The following is a 20178-nucleotide window of genomic DNA, read 5'->3' as shown; positions in this document are numbered from 1 at the left end:
CGCTTCCGCCGCCGGGCCGGGGCAGGTGCGGGGCCGGGCCGGGGCAGGTGCGGGGCCGGGCCGGGGTCGGCCGGGAGGGGCCGGGAGGGGCCGGGAGGGGAGCGGCGGCTCGGGCGGGTCGGTGGAAGGCCCCGCGGGCAGGGAAGGGGCGGCGGGGCGGCAGAAGCCGGCGGCGGGATGCGGGTGCGCCGCGGTGCCGGGCTGCGCTTGGGAGCGCTGCGGGAGCGGAGTGCGGGTGTGCCGGCTCCGGGCGAGCGGCGGCCTCTCAGAGGGTGTTCGGCCGTGACTGCGGGCACACGAAATGCTTCTTGCGGGGGAAGCAAGGCACGTCGTCTCCGATTAAGCGTTCGCAACTTTCTCGTGTCCTCTGAGCTCAGGCTGAGATCACCTTCATCGCAGTCTGTGACTGCAATTCTTCAAATCTCAGCTTCCTCTCTGTTCTTTCTCTATACTCCAGTAGCATGAATGCTTGGTTAAACTCTTCATGCAGTAGTGCGATTAAGAGAGGGTAATTTTGCAGTCTGGAACAGACATAATTGAGCTGATATTTATTGTGGCCTGCAGTGTAGAGAAGGTGTTCAATAGTGCTGTTCATAGCAGATTTGTGAGTGGTGCTGGCAGGAGAGAGAACTTCCTTCATTTTCATGTTCCTCTGGATTTGACCTTCCATGTTGTTATGCTTGTAAAACAACTGATAAGGTTTTTATAATGCCACTTAGTGTTATTATTAGTTGTTAGAACTAGTCAGCAGGGAATGGACCTATAGCGGTCAGAATTTTTCCAGCAGGTACAATACTTTTTTGTGTAGATGCCTGTATTAACCACCTAAGATTAACAAGGAAAGCTGTTTTAAAATAATTAAAAATTCTATGCAGCAGTTACCAAGCGTTCCCAATAATTCATGTTTTCATATTATATTAGTCAAATCCTAAGGCAGTCATACTCAAATTTCATATAAAACCTGACTGAAAATTTTTCCTGCTTCCAGTTTTTAGGGGAATGGGCCTCAGTAGAACTCTTAAGATGATATTTAAAATCAGTTGACAATAAACCATAACTAGCAGCCTGCTTTTGCAGGGTAAGCAAGAATTTTAAGCTCATTTTAAAATGCAGCTGTGTGTTAGAATACTGTACGTTCACTGCCTGAGATTTTTCTATTCTTGTGGCTCATCCTGGTTTATTATTTTGTAGGCAGTCTCATGAGAATACTTGTGTTTAGTTCAGCACTTCTGGGTTTTCCCTGTGTCCTTTGTGGTTTTGTCTTTGCATCCTTCAACGCTTCCTGTATCTGTGCAATGTAAGATAATGATCGAGCCACAATTCGTTTTTTATCAAGATTTTGTCCCCTCTCTGCCTTTTTTCCTTTTCTGTTCTTTTGCAGAATTGTGAGTACCTGAGGTACCAACCACGTTGTGCAATCACTGCTCTGCTGAAGCACTAAATTTCTCTGAAGTTACTCCTGCTCATATTGGATCTGCACATGATCGCTCTTCACGCTGTGGGTGAATTAGTAATCAAGAAGCATGAAGCATGGTGGGAGTACTTCCTAACAGAAAATAGGAATCTGTGGCACAATTGCACTTTGTTGAAAACTGTGGAAAGTTCTCTAGGTAAGCAGTGGTGTAAAAGTAGCAATGGTTTAGCCATTCTTGAATTGATTCGTTTTGGCACACAGGTTGAAGAGCTATGAATCAGCCATACTTGAATAATTTCTCTTCTTCCTTGTAACATTTTTATTTAGTGATTAAAACATTCAAGACATGGGGCCTATGAAATACACCTCAGGTGTGTCCTCAGTGTCCTGTGGTCTGCAGTATCACCATTCATTGATGAAGTGGAGTCCAAAAGTGAATTTACACGTGGTGAGGACTTACTGCCCATCAGCGCCCAAGAGGCCTGAAGCCAAGTCTGCAGTGGAAATGGCCATGGGTCTCCTTCATCGGATCACAGAATCAGGGACTGTTATGGGGAAAAACTCCCTCCAAAAAGTGTCTGCAACATGCAGGAATTGGTGGGACAGATACGAAGAATTTGTTGGAATCAATGAAGTTCGAGAGGCTCAGGGAAAAGTGACAGAGGTAAACACGGAGATAATGCAGGATTTTTGAAATGATAGATGGAGCTATATGAAGCATAAACACTGTCTGTGAGACAGAAAAGGTATCCAAGGAGAATTATGTCTTTTTCTGCTTTGGCTGTCTGTGCAGGTACTGTGAATGTGTTCTAGGCTATGTATGTAGTAAATAGAGCTTATCCCCTGAACTGGAATGTGGTTTATTTTGTTGGTGGTTTTTTCCTCCCACCCCCACCACCTCCCCAAAAAAAAAAGTCTAATTCAGCAATTTAGATCTGTATGGTAATAAGTCTTTAAAATAATTGCTTTTTCCTCTCAGGCAGAAAATGTCTTTATGGTAGCTCGAGGAATAGTACGAGAGGCTCGTGAAAATGTAGAAGCCCAACAGATTAAACTGAAGGAAATTCGGGATCGCTTAGACAGAGTCTCTCGGGATGACACCCAGTATTTAGAACTGGCAACTCTGGAACACAGGTTGCTACAGGTAATTTGTTGGTACTTAAGCATCGGTGAATATGTTGAAAAACTGTGTGCTTTGTTTCCTTCACTAGTGATTGATTGTCTTTGTAGATGCAGTTCAATTCTGAAATAAGTGATTGGAGTTAATTTCTTAGGGTACTTGTTTTAATTTGTTATTATCAATGGTTTGATCCCCTCTGCAAATTTTATATGTTAATGCTAATGTAGAGTAGTAAATTTGGAGAATCAAACTGAAGATAATGAGCCTAGAAAATTAATTGTAGTGGTGACCTGTACACGAGTACTTAAGAAAAAGCTGCCATTCAATGTATTAACTCTCTATGGGATGAGAGAAACTCCTTTACAGTTAATCTATGGAAGTTCTTTTAGCTCCTTTCTGCTGGTGTCTGGAGAAGTCAGCAGGGCTGAAACAGTGAACATTATGGGAAGTGAAAGACCTTGTTCACTCATACCCATTTTCTATCATCACGTGGCAAATTCTCATGTACAGGATCTTCAGCTGTGATTCCTGATAAAACCTCTTCCACTTCTCAGACTTAAAATGATGTCTCATTGACTTAAGTAGGATTAATAAAGAAAATCTCACATTCAAGGGAAAATTTCTGAAACTACTAATAGATGTTCTGAATTTCCATTCCTTCACCTGCACTGGGGTTTGGGGGTTGGTTTGGGTTTTTTTTTTTCCTTTAGTGTAGACTTCATAGCTTCATATTATACCTTCTCTTTTCATCCCTGTATTTCTTGCAGGAAGAGAAGAGGTACCGAGCTGCATATTTAAATGCAGAAGAATCTGAGAGAGAGAAATTCTCTCTCTTCTCTGCAGCTGTCAGGGAAAGCCATGAGAAAGAGCGCACAAGAGCTGAAAAAACGAAGAACTGGTCTATTATTGGCTCTGTCCTGGGAGCTGTTATAGGTGTTCTTGGTTCCACCTATGTCAATCGAGTGAGGCTGCAAGAATTGAAAGTCTTGGTGCTTGAAGCACAGAAGGGCCCAGTAAATTTACAAGAAGCCATCAAAGAACAGGCCTCCAGCCATTACTTGCAGCAGAAAGATCTCAGTGATGTCATAGAAGACCTAAAAAATGTGCTGCAAACAACAGCATCACGGGGAGTGAAAGAAGGGGCTTTGTTAACTAGAGAAACCAGGAATGACTCCATAAAAATAGATTCTCTTTTAATGCCTTTAAATGAACAGCTAAACTACATTAAACAAGTCAGTTCGTGTCTAGGGAGTTTACAACAGCAGTTTAACAGTCTGCAGGAAAGTATCACACAGGTGCTGTCTGAGCTGCAGAGTGTCAAACTCGCCATCCACTCCCGACCTACAGAAAGAGTGATGCCAAGGCCTTCAGGGGAGGGCAAGGGCCAGGCTGCTGCTGTGAGAGATGTCATTTTGGAATTGTGTGACACCGAGCGGAGGCTGGAAACGCAAATCAAGAGAAGTTCTATTTACAGCACTGCACTGACATGTGCTATGTTTGCCATTACTCTGCCTGTACTCTATATCATACTAAAAGGGAACTGATCCCTGATTAATTGCCACAACTTATTAGATTAATCAAGGTAAGCTTGCACTCTAAGTACCTGGAGTACAAGTCTAAATAAAACTGCTGTAGTGTTTCTCATTATGCCTTCTCCTGTATATTTGAAAAACTTGAAAAGCCTTAGTCCATTACTGCTGCAGGCTCCATACCAAGTCTCTGTCACACTGTGCTTTTCAACAAGCAAAGGAAATGCCAGAATTTGGTCTGTTCATTTCATTCACTGTTTCGCTCTAACTGCCTAGTCTTGTTTATCAGGACAGCACCCTGAATGCCCTGTGAGGCCCCAGATTGCATCTGCGAGGCCCAGAATGGCCCTTCAGACCCCGAGTTGTACCCCTGATTGCTCCCAGTGCCCCACATCACCCTACAGTGGTCCCAGTTGTTCCCATCAGGGTCTAACTCACCCCAATGGGCCCCAGTTTGCATCCCCAGTAGCCCAGGATAGGCCCTGTAGTGTAATCAGGTACACATCCTGGGTGCCCTGACCCACTCCCTGCAGACCCCAGCCACCTCCCAGGCCCCTTGAGACTCTGAGGTTCAGATGCATTTACTGCTGGGACAGACAGGTTTTGGGGTCTGACCCATGAGCTGATGTCCCTCCATCCCCAGTGTTCCCCTCTCCCCAAGATGTGGGCACAAGGAGGAGTCTTCTTCCAGTTGCAGTGCCAGAACTGAGCCAAGGTGATCCCCCAAATCTTGTGTTCCCTCAGAGCTGTCAGTGTTCCCCTGTCACCTCCTCCTCCCCCCAGGACACCATGAAGTTCTATTACATCTTCACCACCCCACACTGCAGCCACTAGTGGACCAAGTGACAGAACCTCGAGATGGACATGATAAAACTGATAAAATGTACGGTGGTTTTCACTCGAGCTGGATTTGTGATTTCCTGTTCCAATTATTCTTTTGCTCTGTCATTGATCTAAATGCCTCATGTATAATTCTCTGTATTTTGCCCTTCATTTCTTCATAGTTTTGCTGTTTGTTCATTCAAAATCATTAGGAGTTATCTTAATGAACAGCCAGATGATGCATTTAAAATACGTTGAAGCTACACATGATAACCTTTTCCTAGGATGGTTTGTTATGAAGTATCCAGAACCTTTCTGAAGCTTCAGCTCTTTGTCATTGATACCTGCCTGTTCTTCAAGGCTTGTAGGCAGGGAAAGAGGCTTTGGTTCAGATACAGAGCTGTATTAAATATGATGGTGTTTATTCTGACAGTATAAGCCAACTGTGCTTTCTCTACAGACTCCTTAACCCATCATCCCTAAGGTATTTTGTGGTTTATGTAATCATCTATGGAGCAATCACTCTCTTATCCTTGCTAGTATCTCATTGGAACTTTCTCCACGTTTGTAATTTTGTCCTGCCTGGAAATTGAAATACTACTCTACAGCAGGTGCTTTTAAGCCAGTACATCAGCAGTAATAGACACAAACTACTCAAAAATAATATTTGGAAAGAAGTGTAAGGTCCAGCTGCCTGTTTTCCCTGAAAGGATGAAAATTGGCTGATTGAGGCAAAACATTGACTGAACAGCTAAACATCAGTATCAATGTGTGGCCTCACACAAGGTTTCTGGGATGGCTCAGATAAGAAATAGTTTTCTCCCTGTGATGGCAGCAGCTGGGCAAATCCAGTGTGGAACTGCTGCTTCACAAGCACTTCTGTGGGACCTTTGCAGTGTGCTCACTTCATGATTTTGTGTAAGCAACTCACCTGTCTGGTACACGCTGCTGTGGTGGAACTTCCTCCTATTTTAAGAGAGTTTGAGCGTCTGATTCTAAGCTCCTCAGGCTGACTGCAAGATCTTTGGGACAGGGATGTGTGTGGCACCAACTTCATTTGGTATCACTGGGCACTAGTGACAACAGTGTCATTATTGTGACACTTAAGTGTCAACATTAAGTAACATTAAGTGACAACAGTGTTAAGAATGATCTTTGATGGCTCTGTAAGAGAGATGAAAGTGCAAAATGTAGTTTTGGGAAGTGCCACTGCTGATTTATACAGTGATTTTTTTTGAGTGTGAAGTGAATAACAAACGTTTGTCAGGAAAGCAGTTTGATCTGCTGGCTTCAGAACTGGGATAAAAATTCCCATACACTTAGCTGTGTCAAAAAGTGTTCCTACAAATCAACAGAATTTTTCAAATCTATAATATTTCATTTTATGATTTCACAAATATTTTTACAGGTTATATTTCTTGCAGGAGCTTGATGAAAATCAGACAAATGTGTAGTTAAACTAGTAAAACTAGTAAAATGATTCTATTTGTAATTTGCCACACTAGTCGTTGAGAATTTTGTTCTGGTTTGGGGTTTGGGTTTTTTTTTCAGTTTAACTACATAAAGTTGGCCCCTCTTACTATAACTGGCTGAATTTGTTATTTGACATCACTGAACACTGGATTATATATATAGGCATGGTTTTCAAATGCTGAAGGTTAGGCAGCTAAACTTGAAAGTCAGGGCAGCACCCGCTGAATTGTACTTGGTGGCATCAAAAACAAGCAGAGGTATGAGGCTAAACTTGTATACCAGAAATGAGAAAAAAACCCCAAGGTTATTTATTTCTCTAGAGATCTGATTTTTACCTATTTGAAGACAGTATTATGACAGTCTGTGACTTTAACTCTCTGCAGAGTTACAGGAAGTCAGTCAAGGACTCTATGAACAGTCAATGAACAGTAGCAAACAAATCTGTGATCAATGATTGTTTGAAATAACACCTGGAATTTGAGAAGAGCTGGAAGGTGTATGTATTAAGATGAAAATAACTGGATCTTGTCCTTTGTAGGGCGTTTTGAAGACTCAGGAACAGATCCTGCATGCAGCTGGCAGAGCTCTGTGTTACGAGTAATTACCATGGCTCACTTAGTTCTGCTCTTCCTTGCTAAATCCTTCTATGTGAAGTGACAGCAGAATAATTTCAATTAGGAAAAAACCCTTGTAATTAACTGTGACTATATAATAATTAGGAGAGAAGATTTGTGTATTCCCTCAATCCTGGATTAATCATCACTCCATTGTGGCAGTGATCTAAATGTGTAGCTTGGCACTGCACTGTATGTGTACCCCAAAGCCAGAAGGTGTGGCTGCAGCAGTGGCAGCTGTACCCAAGCTGGCTGAAGGCAATATCCAGAAAGATGCTCTAACAGGGGGTATATGTATAATCTGTTTAGTACTTTGTCATGGCAAAGCAGGCAACAAATACATGAGTTTGAACAAAACCAGCACAGCCGTACAGGGGGTGTTTACCTGGACTCACCTCAGTTCAGGTACATTTGCAGCAGTGATTTACACAAGCACATGACATCTCAGTGCATGTTTGCTGATGATTCAGCCAGGACTAAGTGAATACTTTGTTGCTTGCGCTCTTCAGGTCTATTCTAGTAAAAACAAAAAAGAGAAAAAAAATCCCAACCAAAAAAACCAACCTGCATTCTGTTGTTCTGTTGCATACCTTTGGGTTATTAAAAAGGTTTATAATAGATAGTTGAGCTTCACTTTTGGAATGAGGTCTCTCAGCAGATCCTTTTTTCTGTAATTTTCGCTTGCTAAGGTCTTTTGAGACTTGAATTCTTACTCTGTGAGCAAAGATCTCTCTAGGCAGGATGGCTCAGCCAGCCCTGTGCCCCAAATGCTCATCCGAGGGGGATGGTGGTTGCAAAATCATGTAGAGGACTGGTGAGGCAAGGGACTGACCTGGGTACTGTGTATAGGTCAGAGGAAGCCAGTGCTCATTTAGATTAGTTCTCTGTCTGGCAAGACACAGAAGCTGAGCTGGAGAGAACCTGGTAAGAGCAACAGGAAGCCCTTTGATAGATGTTAACTATAGAAAAATGGGCAGCATGGCCTGAGCTTGGCCCATGCTAAGCTATTTTGAGTTCTTACTGCTCCTTGAGAAACCACCAGTAACTCAAAAGCAAACAGCTTGTGGCTATGGAAATAACTTTGAATGAGGTCACTGCAGACTTCTAACAGTAGGTGCATTCTGAAGAGAAAAGTTGCCCTTCCTTCCACTCATGAGAGAACTAGAAAACGTTGCTTAAGAAGACAGGACAAAAGCAGTTAGATGCAGTTTCACAATCAGGATATATATTTATTAATACTTGGGGTTTGAATGTTCCACCATTCTAGGACCCTGGTTGGAAGTTGCAGGTGCTGCTGTTGATTTCTTTGTATGTTTGTTTGGAAGAGACAGTTCCTTTCACAAGATACCTTCCAAAAACAAATACTTCACTCTTTCTGGAGCATAGGAGTGGTGGAGATGTCCTGTTTACCTCAGAAACAGATTTGAGATTTGCTGCAGGAATGAGGTTCGTGAGCTAGGAAGAGGCAGACGATGCTGGATTTGTCCATAGTATTTTTAGAACTGTATGTTATTGCCAGATTTTTGCTAGCAAGTTACATTCATGACCTCACTCATAAAGCATAGAGAAGTGAGATTTCTGGTGTTTGGCATTTGGATAATCTGAGAAGGTCTGTGTTAAACCCAGCAGCAGAGCTCCAAGATAAAGGGATTGCCATGAGCATCCCAAGCTTGTTTTGCTGTGTTCTGCAGGGAGAAAAGTAAACCTATGCAAATAGGTGTGTGCTCAGAGTCTCTTGCTCTACCCCTGCAGGTTATGGGGTGTTGGCTATTTTTTGGACTGAAAATCAGATCCTTAAACATCAACAGACTGCTGCCAGCAAATCTGTAGGTACCCAAATGGCCAGAACAAAGACCTTAATGCTGCTTCTGAATGTTGTGGCAACTGAAAGCTTGAAAGGAATGGAGTCAGATATGAAGTAGGGTAGATGTAATTAACCTTCTGTTGGTCTCTGAATTACTGCTCTAAATACACTTTATTCCCAGAAGCTATAGACAATATTCACATATCCCTTGTGACTTTCTTAAACCGTCTCATCCCCTGCTTGGAGGGGAGGAAGAGTAAGAAGGAAATCAAAAGGAGCATAAGCAGCTACTAGCCTTGTGATTATCATAATAGTTACATAAGAAACTTAGCTAACCTGCTTAGAACCAGACATTGACAAGGTTTTTACAGAAAAGGATCCTTTAAGAATTTAAATATACTGAAAACAACAAACAAAACAAACCTGAACAAATGGAAATCAAAAATTGTTCTCATATATTCTTCAAGAGGTTTGTTCTTTGTGTGACATAATTTTCAGCTGTATAATATTTGAGAATTAGCATTTTCTCTAGGGTTTGATTAGTTTGTTTGGGTTTTAGAACTGCAAAATTTTTGTGCAGACTGATAAAAACTCTTCCCAGAAGGGGGAATGGTTAATCCCACAGTAGTTTTAGAATACCCTTGTCAGTCAGAAGGGCTGTAAGAGGGGTGGGAGAGAGGCACTGTAGCATCCCTAAGGTGCACAGAAGCTCTTCTTGCCCTGCTCCTAAGGCAGGCCCTCTATCCAGTTCCCTGCACCAGCCCTGCTGTGGGACAGAAGGAAAAGCTTCTTTCAAATGTGCTCTCATAGAGTTTTTTTTGCTGCTTTTTAAGTGAAGTTTGCAGATGTTTTTTACCAGACAGAAGGGTCTGCAGGTTGGGACTGGCTCTGGAGGAAAGGCACAAAGGGGATTAGTGTCTTGAGTCAGGAATGGGTTGGAGCAAAGGAAAGTTAGGAATTCTTTTTTTTATTAAATGCTCTTAGTCACCAGAACTGGATTTTGGCGGATGCAATTTGAGTGCAGTTAAAATGTCTCTGATTAGTTGGATGATAATTCAGTGAGCTCTAAGCTAAAGAGCGATTCAGTGGGTGGGGTGTAGTAACAGGATGGCTTTTTCTGTGCTGGGAGAAGAACAAGAAAGGGATCATCTCCTCATGGGAGTCCTCATGGGCTCTGCATACAGCAGGCTCCAAGGACTCTTCAGCATAACGAAGGGCCAAGAGCAAAGGTCCAGAGAGGCAGCCAGCAGTTGCCTCTGAAATAATCCTTCCTTTGGGAGACCACAGTCGTGCTGCCAGATCCTGGGGACTGTTCAGCATCTCTAAACTTTCAGACATGTTTTTCCTTCATAAAACTTGGGGGCTAGGCATATGAGAGACTGATGTATTGTAACAAAGACAGTGGATGTTTAATGACACTTCTGGACATGGGATTTGTACCAACTATGTCCCTCTGAAATGTCAGAAATGCACGTGGGAGGAAAGCCCAATTCAGACTTTCAGAGCAGATCGGTAGCTTCATCTGTAGCCAAAAAGGAGAAGTGATGGGCACCCCAGCATAAGGCAAATTACGTACTTTGCACAACCCAGGCCAATGCACTCTTCCTCAGTTTGCTTTTACCTACAGCTCCTGAATCACCTATTCACATCCTCAGATGTTTTCTTTCCTCCACACAGAATTTTCATCTGGGTGCTTAAGGCATAACTCCATCTTTTGTCTGGGATTGCCAAACATCTGGCAGTCAGCTCAGCAGACAAATGACCAGTACTTACAGTCAGTCACTGCATGTATAGCAAGTCAGTTGTTAGACTAACTGTATATTCGCTGATCAACAACACAGCAGAGCACAGCACATCTGGGAAACACAGAAGTTACAGTGTGAGCGAGAAAAATGGGAGCATTAATTCTGTCCCTCTGTAGAGCTGTTACTGACAGAACTTACCCCTAATTCAGAGAGAGGATTTTATGCAGTCAGTTCTCAGTGGCAAGAAATGCCTTTGTCTCTTATACAGAGCACCAGCCTCTGCCCTGCCCATAACGGGAGCTTCCAGCTTCACAGGAATAAAAATTTCAGTTTATATTACACATATCACTTCAGGCGCTTCAGCTTTATGGTGCTTTTGTCTCCACCGACTTTCAGCTAGAATGGTATGTCCTTCGCTGTTTTGCAACAAGAGATAACTATGCTTTTGTCACATTCTTCAATCTCGCTAATGTGCTGGTTCCCACATACGCTGCAAACTGGAGCTGGGCTGCGCCTGAGCCTCCGGATGCTGTGTGTGTACAGGGGACCAAAATTGGGTTTGCTGTCAGGTTTGCTGCCAGGTTTTGCTCCCTGTGCCCCGTGCCCGCTGCAGCTTCCCACTCACTCGCACCTCTCGGCTGAGGACAGCCGAGCACAAAGGCTGCTCTGCCTAACTGCAAAGTTACACTGCTACAAACGCAGAGAAGAGAAACGCTGCGATTTCTTCCGTGGTACACAGCTTTAAACCCAGCTCCCATCAGCGGCGCCGCGGACCCCTCTGGCGCAGCGCTGTGCGCTCGGAGCGGCCGGCAGCCGCCGCTGGTTTTGGCGGTAAGGTCGAGAACACTGGCCTTGCCGGGGCCGTGCCCGGTACAGGCAGAGGCTCGTCGTTGCGGGCCACAGGAGCCCCTCGCCCGCCGCCCGCGATCGGGATGGGGATCCCGGGCACGGCCCGGGGCGCGGAGGGGCGGCTGGCCACGCCCCCCTCCTGCCCCAGCCAATGGAGTCTCGCCGCCGGCCGCGTGCCGGGGGGGGCAGCCGGATCCTGCGGGGCGGGGTCGCTTTGGGGGCGGGGTCTCGGGGGAGCGGACGGTTGCTATTGGAGGAGCGCGGCCGGGGGGCGGGGCGGCCGGAGGGGAGCGGGGCGGGGCCGGGCGCTCCGCGGCTCGGTGCGGGCAGCGCTCGGCGGCGGCGGGAGCGGAGCGGGGCGGCCGCCGGGGCAGGTGAGGGGCGGCGGGCACCGGGGCCGCGGGGAGGGGGATGCGGGCTGCTGCCCGCCGCGCCCGGCCCGGGGGCGAGGAATCGCTGCCGGGGGTCGGCGGCCGGCGGCAGGTGCCGCCGGGGGGCCGCGCTTTGTCTCCGCGTGGGGGGATGGGCGCGGCCCCTCCGGAGCGGCGGCGCCTCCCGGGCGGGGCGAGCGGGCTCCGGTGGGCTGGGAAAGCCCCCGCTCCGGGCCGCCCCCGCGGCTGGCTGCACGGGGAGGAGCGCGGGGGTCCCCGCGGCTCCGCGCCCCGGAGGAGCAGCAGGAGCGGGCCGGCGAGCCCCGCCGCCGGCGGTAGCGCTGCGGGATGCGGGGAGCGGGGAGCGGGGGACCGGCCGCGCTCCCACCGACCTGCGCAGGGCTGAGGGTCGGGCAGCCCGGGCGGCCGCGCTGAACTGCCCGGCGCTCGCTCCGCTCCTCGGAGCGCAGTGACCGCGTCATTCCTGGGGGTCTGGGGAGCCCCTTTTCCACCTTAAACACATCCCTTTTGAAAGAGCTTGCAGCAAGTGTTTGGGCCCCTCTGAGCAGGTGTGGTTTGTGTTCCAGGAGTTGCAATTTGAGATCTTTCTTTTCCTAAATCTAAACTTTCTGTGACTGCTGCTTTATCTCAGGGCAACAGTCTGGAACAGCAGTAGTCCTGGGAGAATATCTGTGGAGTGCTGCTGTAGTTACAAAGAGGAAGGGGCTACGGCCCTGAGTGTTGTAAAACAGTGGGATCAGTATTTTACTTAAACAAGTGCTCTATTCTGTGTACGGCTGAATGTGATCTGCTCGGTTGTGACCTCACTTTTTGAACAGGGATCACAGAAATGTTCTGCCTTGTGTATGTAATGCAGAAATCAATTACTTATATTAATGATGTGTCTGTGTGACGTCAGGGGGCTAAGCCAGTGATGGAAACATTCACCCTGATTCAGGGGGAAGCTGATGCACTGAGCTGTTTTGCTACGTGGTTTTGCATTGTAATGGAGAAATTGCTGTTTCCCCGTGCTACAAATGGGGCATGGAATTTCACAGGTTTTAATAGGGTCACTTTGAGAGGCCAGCAACCCCTAGCAGAATCACAGGAGAAAGAAGCAAACAAGTTATGGATGGAGAAGAATGTGGCAGGGAAGGTGACTCGTAGGTAGTTTGGGGCTGAGCAGACTGTTTCTGTGCACATCCCACCTGTGTGCAGCTGGACTGGAGTCTGTAAGGTAGGGACTTGCCCTGAACTGAGATTTGGCCAGAAAGCATTTACTATAGCATGGTCATATATGGAATTTTCTCTTTAAATTTCTTCCACCATGTGAAAAGAGTTAAGTTAGTAATACGATTAACAATATTTAATAAGATTAAAATCACCAGCATAACTCTTGAGAAAGGTGGGTGCAGACTGTCAGCAGTTGACACTTTCAATCTCTACTTTCTCCCATGCGAGTTCTGTAAAGAGTTCAGGCTCCAAAACTCTGCTTGCTTTTTCAGAACAGAAAAATTCTGCCCTGGCCTGCTGACAGCTCAGGTATTGCCTTACCTTTCATGTCCACCAACAGCATCATATTCCCAGCGGGGCCACGGGATGTTCCCTTATAAGGGCAGAGGGAATAGCTGACAGAGGGCTGTAATGAGTGTGCAGAGCTGTTCCCTCCAGTGCCAGGCTTTGTGTGAAGCGAGGTTGTTGCTGGAGTGTTGCTGCTGCTGGCACGCTTGGGCTTTCCTGGCACTGCCAGCAGAGCCTGCAAGCACTAAACGAGCCTGAAAAGTATCTGCTGCTGCCTAAGGTGGCCCCGTTAGCCTGGGGAGAGGCTGCCTGCCAAATTAAGCAGTGCCAGATGTATGTTGGGTGTGCTCTGAAGGAAAAAGCACCCACCCAGGTTGCCTGTGTGGGGTGTGTGCTATCCAGCACTGTCCAACAGAAGACAAAAGTAATTGCACTTTCTGTCTTCCACTGTTGCTGTTTGCTTTCTGGAGTGTTCCTTTAACCAGCAGTGATGGGTACAGGGAAGCATGGGATCTCTTTTAGTATAAGTTTCAATGTCAGCTAGAGAGGGAGAACAACAGATGAGGACAAGTTCAGAAGAAGATGAAGAAGCCACTCCTCAGAAATGCTTGAGATTTTTTTTCTGGTAAAAGCTTTACTCCTGAATTGGGTAGATTGACATTATTTCTCTTCTGTCATCTTCTCTGTCTCAGTCCTTTCTGCTGCCTGTCAAAGCAAACTCGAAAGGAGTTCAATTTCTTCTCCTCACTGACAGCCTCTCCATCTGTTCTGTTTTTGTTTGTAGCTGTTGTTTTTTTCTCCTGAAACTTCAAATTGTTTGTTGTAGCCAAGTTCTGAGCTGAACCCTCCCAATCTTGCATAAGGGCATCTTGGAGGAAGATGATAGGACTTTGATTCATCCCAGTTTGCAGGCTGTGCAGGATGGTAGCAGTCAGAGGAGGCATGAGCCTGCCTGCTTCCTTGTAAGAATTAGCCCTCTAGATACAAGATAGTTTCAGGAAGCAGGGGTTGGACTGGTGCCCTTTTTGCTCACCTGGAACTTCAGTGAAATATCTTTGTGCTCTGCGTGCTGGGATCTGGTGCATTCTACTGACTCTCCTTTGCATTCCCTATAATCTGTTTAAGCCCTGGATTTGATTTGCATTTATTTGTGGTTCTTGTGAGTATCTGATTGCAGGATTACTGTATCTGAAAGGATTCATCTTCTGCTGTTCATGAAAACCACAGGAGGGCTGCTTTTGCCTTTATGGGAATGTGCCAGCTGGTCTCTCATTGTGCTGGTGTCGTTTTCCCTGTCCTATTATTGGAGGCGTCTTGGTTGTGGTGATGGCTGTGATGATGTCTTTAGAGAAGATTCATATTGATCATTATTTGATCTTTGTCTGGTTTCATCTCGGTGCCAGAAGACAATTCCTATAAATTCTTGCATGTGTTTTTCAGAAACAAGCGACTGAGGCAGTAGGAGCATGTGCACAGTCTTGTGACGTGATACTGCTGTTCCGGAAGGCAGAGTAGATGCCTAATTTAATTGGGAAACAGTAAACTCATGTGTTGCACAGTCTTTACTCCAGCACAGTGGTGAGAGCCAAAGGATCTTTCCCAGTGGCACGCTGAGTCTAGGAGACTCTCTAAAAACAGCATGGAAGGGGTTTTGCTACCTGCATACCTCTTTGGGACCGTGAAGAATCAGCCTGCGTGCTGTGGTTTGCCACAGTGATAACTGAGATGCTCCCCTGCTTAATAAACTGGCTGGGGTTGTAGTTGCTGGAGCTCAGACTTGCTAAGCTGCAAAGGTGCCAAAACATGAAGGAGGATGTTCCAACCTGTACCAACACGCAGCCCTGAATAATGGGAGAACCACAGTGCTTTGGTGTGAGCTCTTTAAGGCTCTGCCTCTTCTCCCCAACTGCTTAAGTAATAAATGCGGAGGACTTGTTTTCACTGCTAATAATTTTTTTCAGCCAAGTAGTAACTAAGACATCTGAGCCATTCTGAGGTGCCAGGAAACAATTTAGGTCTTTACGTTAGCTAGAAGTAAGTGCTGCCTCCCAATGCTCATGAGGGAAAGAAGAAGAAACAAATGGTTTCAGTTTAGGGCAGTTTTTTTGTTGTTGGTTTGGTTTGGTTTGGATATTTTGCTTTGGTTTTTTCAGTTTTTGGTTTGTTGGGGGTTTTTTTTGTTTGTTTTGTTTAGCTTTGTTATTGAATCAATTTTTAAATAGTTTCTAGTATCCTGAATTTAATTTTAGACCTTCTCTTTCAAGTCCTGCCTGCCAATCTCAAGAAAAAAAAAATGAGAGGAAAAGGAAGTAGAAAAGAACTTTGTGGTAGCAGGATCTGATTTTAAATGTTGATCAAAATGTGAAATGAATCTTCAAATGAAACAGATCCTAAGGAAATTTCCAGATGCCAGGCTTTAATTGAATGTGAACTTTAGTGATTTGCTTGCGGTATAAAAATTGCAAGTGCTGTTAGGATCACTTCTTTTGTGCCTGGTACACATGTGAGATTTTGCTTTGCTTTGAGCTCTGAAGTTTAACTGTGGAACAGCCTGGAACTGTTGAGTTTCCCCAGCCTCTGCTCTGCAAAAATCTCAAAATTTTTGCAGCTTCATAGCTACTCCCTTTTAGAAAATGCTAATTCATTTCCCTTCTTGAAGTATCTGAACGGTGTAATTTTATATTGCTACTTGTATCTATTCCTGGTCTATCTCCTGTGGGAAGGCTCTTGTCCCTGTGTCACAGGCTGTAAGGGGGCTGATCTTTGCTTCTGGCCCTGATTTAGCTAGGCTGGTTCTGTACTGGGGGCTGGAGTTTAGGAATTGTGTCACCACTTGCTCCAGATACCCACACAGAATCTGTGGGGAGCCACTGGGATATTCACAGCTGTAAGGTATTGACTAAATGGTTTGCTGCTGCTTTGTATCTGCAGGTGCAGACAATTTCAAGTCATCACCATTCTCCCTGTCTTTGCACTTTTCCTTAATTCTGAAATTAAAGGCAGTGCTTCAGTGAAAAAAAAACATGTGTGTCAGTTTATCTTGGCATAATGTGGTGTTGAGTCGCAGTGATGAGGTTCATCCTGCTGCTGAAGTTATTCCAGGGAGAATGCAGTCCTTCTTGTGTCCTACCCTTCCCTGCAGCTCTGCCATAGCAGGAGGGTAGTTGTGCCTGGAACTGTGCAGGTGGAGGAAGCTGATTGTGTTCAAGCATTTATGCTGATGAAACTTGTTTTCTGACTAAATTGCATGTCATTCTATAAATAGGATGGGTATGTTTGACATCTTACCCTGTTATAATAATTCTCAAAATTACTACATAGAAGTAGTGTTTTCAGCTGAGGGTTTCTGCCCATGTATGTCATTTCAAATCATTTTTCTTTCAATCTCTGCTCTTTTAGCTTTCCTTTACTGCGCCATTTCACAATTTGATTGAGTGGCTTCCCTGCTCTTTGTGTGGAGTTACATTGAGAACTGGAGTGCCATCTGTCTCCCCCCTCTGATCCTGACTCCTGAAGATCGTGTGCTCTTGAAATCCTTCTGTGCCTACAAGTGCCCATGCCCTCATCCTCCTGTGTGAGACACTGAAGGGTTTTTGGGTTCTCTAGTTTCCATAAAGAAATGCCAAGCAAATGCTTGAGAAAATGTTCCTGGTATTGCCTGCTGAGTGTCTTGCTCAGCTGGAAGTCCTTCACACAACAAAAATTTAAAGCAGAGGAACCATGGCTTCAGAGATGGTCCTGCCAGATTGGGCTTTGTCAGAAATCATGTCCCCACTGAAGCTGCTATAGGGTTTTGGACAGCTTGGAGTTAGTTAATGGCCCTGAAGCAACTCTCTCTTTAGGACTTTGAGCCTTGATCCCAAGATTCTTTTGCTTTGAACCTTTTAAAATGCTGGAGAGAGCGATTATGTTAGTGAATTATGAATTTTTACATGTGAGAGAATTTTGGTAACTCGTGCAATGAGCATTTTGATCATCTGTTTGCTGTCTTACACACACCAGAGTCATAAACTCTTCTCACCTGTCTTGTACTGTCTCCTAGTGTAGCCAAAAGTTGTATGTGCTGGAGATTTCTAGTGCAGAAGCACTTCCTGGACTTTTGAATTATACTGACATCAATATTTTGATATTTATTTGCTTCCTGCTTGACTTCTTCCATACCACTTTGATTATAGTTCACTACTCGGTGATTCTACCTGAGAGAATGGTAAAGCTGATGTGCAACTGAATTAATTGCATGAGATCTCGGTGTGCCACTGTAGGAAATGGAGAAGTACTAACCAGGGGCTTGGTTTATTTGCCAGATCTTTTCAGCATTTTGATAGAAATTGATGAAAAGAGGCTGCAGAAATGTTGAAGTACCTAGGGAGACTATAGCATTTGTGAATTTATATTCTGATCCTTAGCTGAAACATATTTTGAATTGCATTTCATGTCAACCTGAAACTTGAGAGAGAGGTTTAAGACAAAGATTGCAAGGGCTTTTTGCTGTTTGTCCTGTGTGGCAGTGCAGCTTTCTCATGGTATGATGGAGAGGTATGGTTCCCTTGTGTGACTGTGCCTTTTGAGGCACTGCTGTGGCTGGAATGGGTAACACTGACTTGTACTGTTTATTTCCTCCTTTGATCTAATTTTTTTTCCTCTCTTTTGGGGATTTGTAACCAGAAACTGTTCTCCAGATGTGTGACAGCCAACAGAGGTGCACGTGCAATTTCAGAATGGCCCTGAGTGATTGCTACCAGCTTGTCCTCTTGGCAGCATGGGCAAAATTTGAATTGGCAGGAAGGCAGAGCAGCCCCTGCGGCACCCTGAGTGACTCCATGTGCCGAGCTTCTTGGCCCCAGTAACAGGCAGCTGGAGTCCCAGCGCTGGAGTGTCTGTTTGTGCTTTGTGCCTAGCTCTGCTGAGAGGATGCAGAGCTAAAGAGAAAGGAGTGGTGGGGTAGATCAGCTGCCATACAAATGCTGCTCCTGCTCTCTGCACTGCCCAGAGGGCAGGTACCTGCAAGATTATCTCCCACGGCAGCACAGATGGGCAGTAGGGACTGTGTTGTTGGCAGTGTGGCCATATGAGCAGCTGCACAGGACCAGATGAAAGAGCCATTTAGCCTGTTTTGCTTTCTCTGGGCTTGGGACAGTCATGTCTCTGTCCTCACAGTGCCCAAGTCACCATGGCCCCTTCCTTCTCCACACTGAACTGGGCTGCAGGGGAGGTGAAAGCCTGTGTCAGTAGCCTCAGTAACAAGCTCAGCAGAGTGCCACAAAAGGCTTCTGACAATCATGCTTTCTTGTTAGTTATATTATATAGTTATCCCTGTATGTTGTAGTGGCAGTACTGTTCTGGATACTTGAACTTTGTAAATGTGTTTTCTGGCCTCAGAACACAGGCAGCCCCCTGCCATCGGTGGTCTTGCACTTAATTGTTCTCTTTCATTGTGGGTCTGATGCCTGTCTGATCAGGGTGGCGGCATCATGAAGCTTTCCTTAATGACATATACTAATAATGGCCACTGTTCACAATGCTTAACTAGGCTCCACCACTGTGGAGAGCTGTCTTCGTTGAACTCTGTGAATAAGGGTTGTGAAAAGTAGAAAGAGGCAAGCTGATGGACGTATCACAGACCAGTGTTATTTTGGATCCAGCTATCCAAATACATCTACAGCATCCCACCATCACAGACCTGCTGTAGCAGAGCTCTTGCCATGGATCTGTGAATGCCAAACTCATTAGCTACAGACAAATAACATCTGAATAGTGTTTACCCTTCAGTGGATGACGGGGATGAGTGTCCTGCTGGGAGGAACTTGTGTGCTGGTGCTGCTCACACATGCCCAAGAACATTTCTGTTTAAGTACTTTTGCATTTCAGTGTTCTTGTGCTGATCAAAGGTTTGTGTCTGTGCCTGGTGGAAGTGTTTAGCATCCACATACAAGTCCCAGGGTGCTACTGCACTGAGCAAAGCTGTTACAGGAGAATGACCTGCACTCGCAGTTCCGTGGTTTCATCCTTTTCCTGAATCTTTAAAGCCCCTGGGTTCTGCATCTGTTTCCCTTCCTTCCACTGCTGCCAGCACAGTGTGATCCTAACGGGTGTTACGGTGACAATTACAGACACTCTGTCTTCTGCAGGCTGCCAGAGCCTGTTTGATCATCAGAACACAAATGACACCTGGCTGTTCAGCTCCGGGATTGTAATCTGCACCCCCAAGTGCACCATGTTGGAAGTACCAGAAGGCACAAGGTCCTAATGAAGGAACTTTGCCCAAAATACAATGTGTTTATTTTTAGCAGGTAGAAATTATATGTATGCAGTGATTCACTAGGGAAATGGTCTCAACCAGTATAAACACATGGAGCATCCTTGTTATTCCACTCAGTAATGAAAAACACATCTCAAAAACCACTTTCCTGTATAGAGGAAGAATAAAACTTTTTGTGCTTGTAAAACTCTTATCTCTGCTGTGAACTGTCCTCCCTGGTGCTGCTTCACAGACTGAAATAAAACTGTTAGCTGACAAAATAGTACTGATGTCTTTACCACTTGGTCATCTATAGGAAGACTTGTCTTCTGGCTGCTTTTCTGTGTGTGCTCTGAGAAGTCTTGTGCCTTTGGCCTGCTTTGGACAGAAAGGTAAAAAGCTCAAGACTTTGGACGAAGGAGAGTTGATCTTTTGAGAGCTGCAAGAAAAAAATAAAGTATTTCAGGACTTTCCTTCTAAGGCAGCAAAACATTCCCTTTAAAATGAAGACTCTGTTTACATGTGTTAATTCCCTTTGGTTTTTTGTGGGATGGAAAGGTCACTTTGTGTCTATTTGAGCTATGAAAAAAAATCAATAGTTTGATCAATTTCTAAAGTAGATTTAGTGAAAATGACTACTGTGGTGTAGCTTGGGCTTTGATGTGTGAAGGTGTCCCA

General features: G+C 45.4%; 1 protein-coding gene across 1 annotated transcript; it reads left to right on the top strand.

The window, feature by feature from the left end:
* Positions 1–9: 9 nt before the first annotated feature.
* Positions 10–4160, top strand: CCDC51 (coiled-coil domain containing 51). The gene is made up of 5 exons (XM_066326625.1): positions 10–25; positions 1382–1610; positions 1742–2078; positions 2394–2558; positions 3302–4160. The coding sequence occupies exons 3-5, from the start codon at positions 1761–1763 to the stop codon at positions 4076–4078; spliced, it is 1260 nt and encodes a 419-aa protein (XP_066182722.1). The 5' UTR covers positions 10–25; positions 1382–1610; positions 1742–1760; the 3' UTR covers positions 4079–4160.
* Positions 4161–20178: the final 16018 nt, after the last annotated feature.

This window comes from Sylvia atricapilla, chromosome 11 (assembly GCF_009819655.1).
Source record: "Sylvia atricapilla isolate bSylAtr1 chromosome 11, bSylAtr1.pri, whole genome shotgun sequence".
Classification (NCBI taxonomy): Eukaryota; Metazoa; Chordata; class Aves; order Passeriformes; family Sylviidae; genus Sylvia; species Sylvia atricapilla.
The sequence above is the reverse complement of the archived record's forward strand: the minus strand, read 5'-3'. Positions and strand labels throughout refer to the sequence as shown.

Excerpts from the sequence above, each read along its gene's own strand:
- CCDC51 (XM_066326625.1), top strand. The coding sequence starts at position 1,761 with ATGGGGCCTATGAAATACACCTCAGGTGTGTCCTCAGTGTCCTGTGGT. Across the intron at positions 2,079-2,393 it reads CTCAGGGAAAAGTGACAGAG|GCAGAAAATGTCTTTATGGT; the intron begins GTAAACACGGAG and ends TTTTCCTCTCAG. Across the intron at positions 2,559-3,301 it reads TGGAACACAGGTTGCTACAG|GAAGAGAAGAGGTACCGAGC; the intron begins GTAATTTGTTGG and ends TATTTCTTGCAG.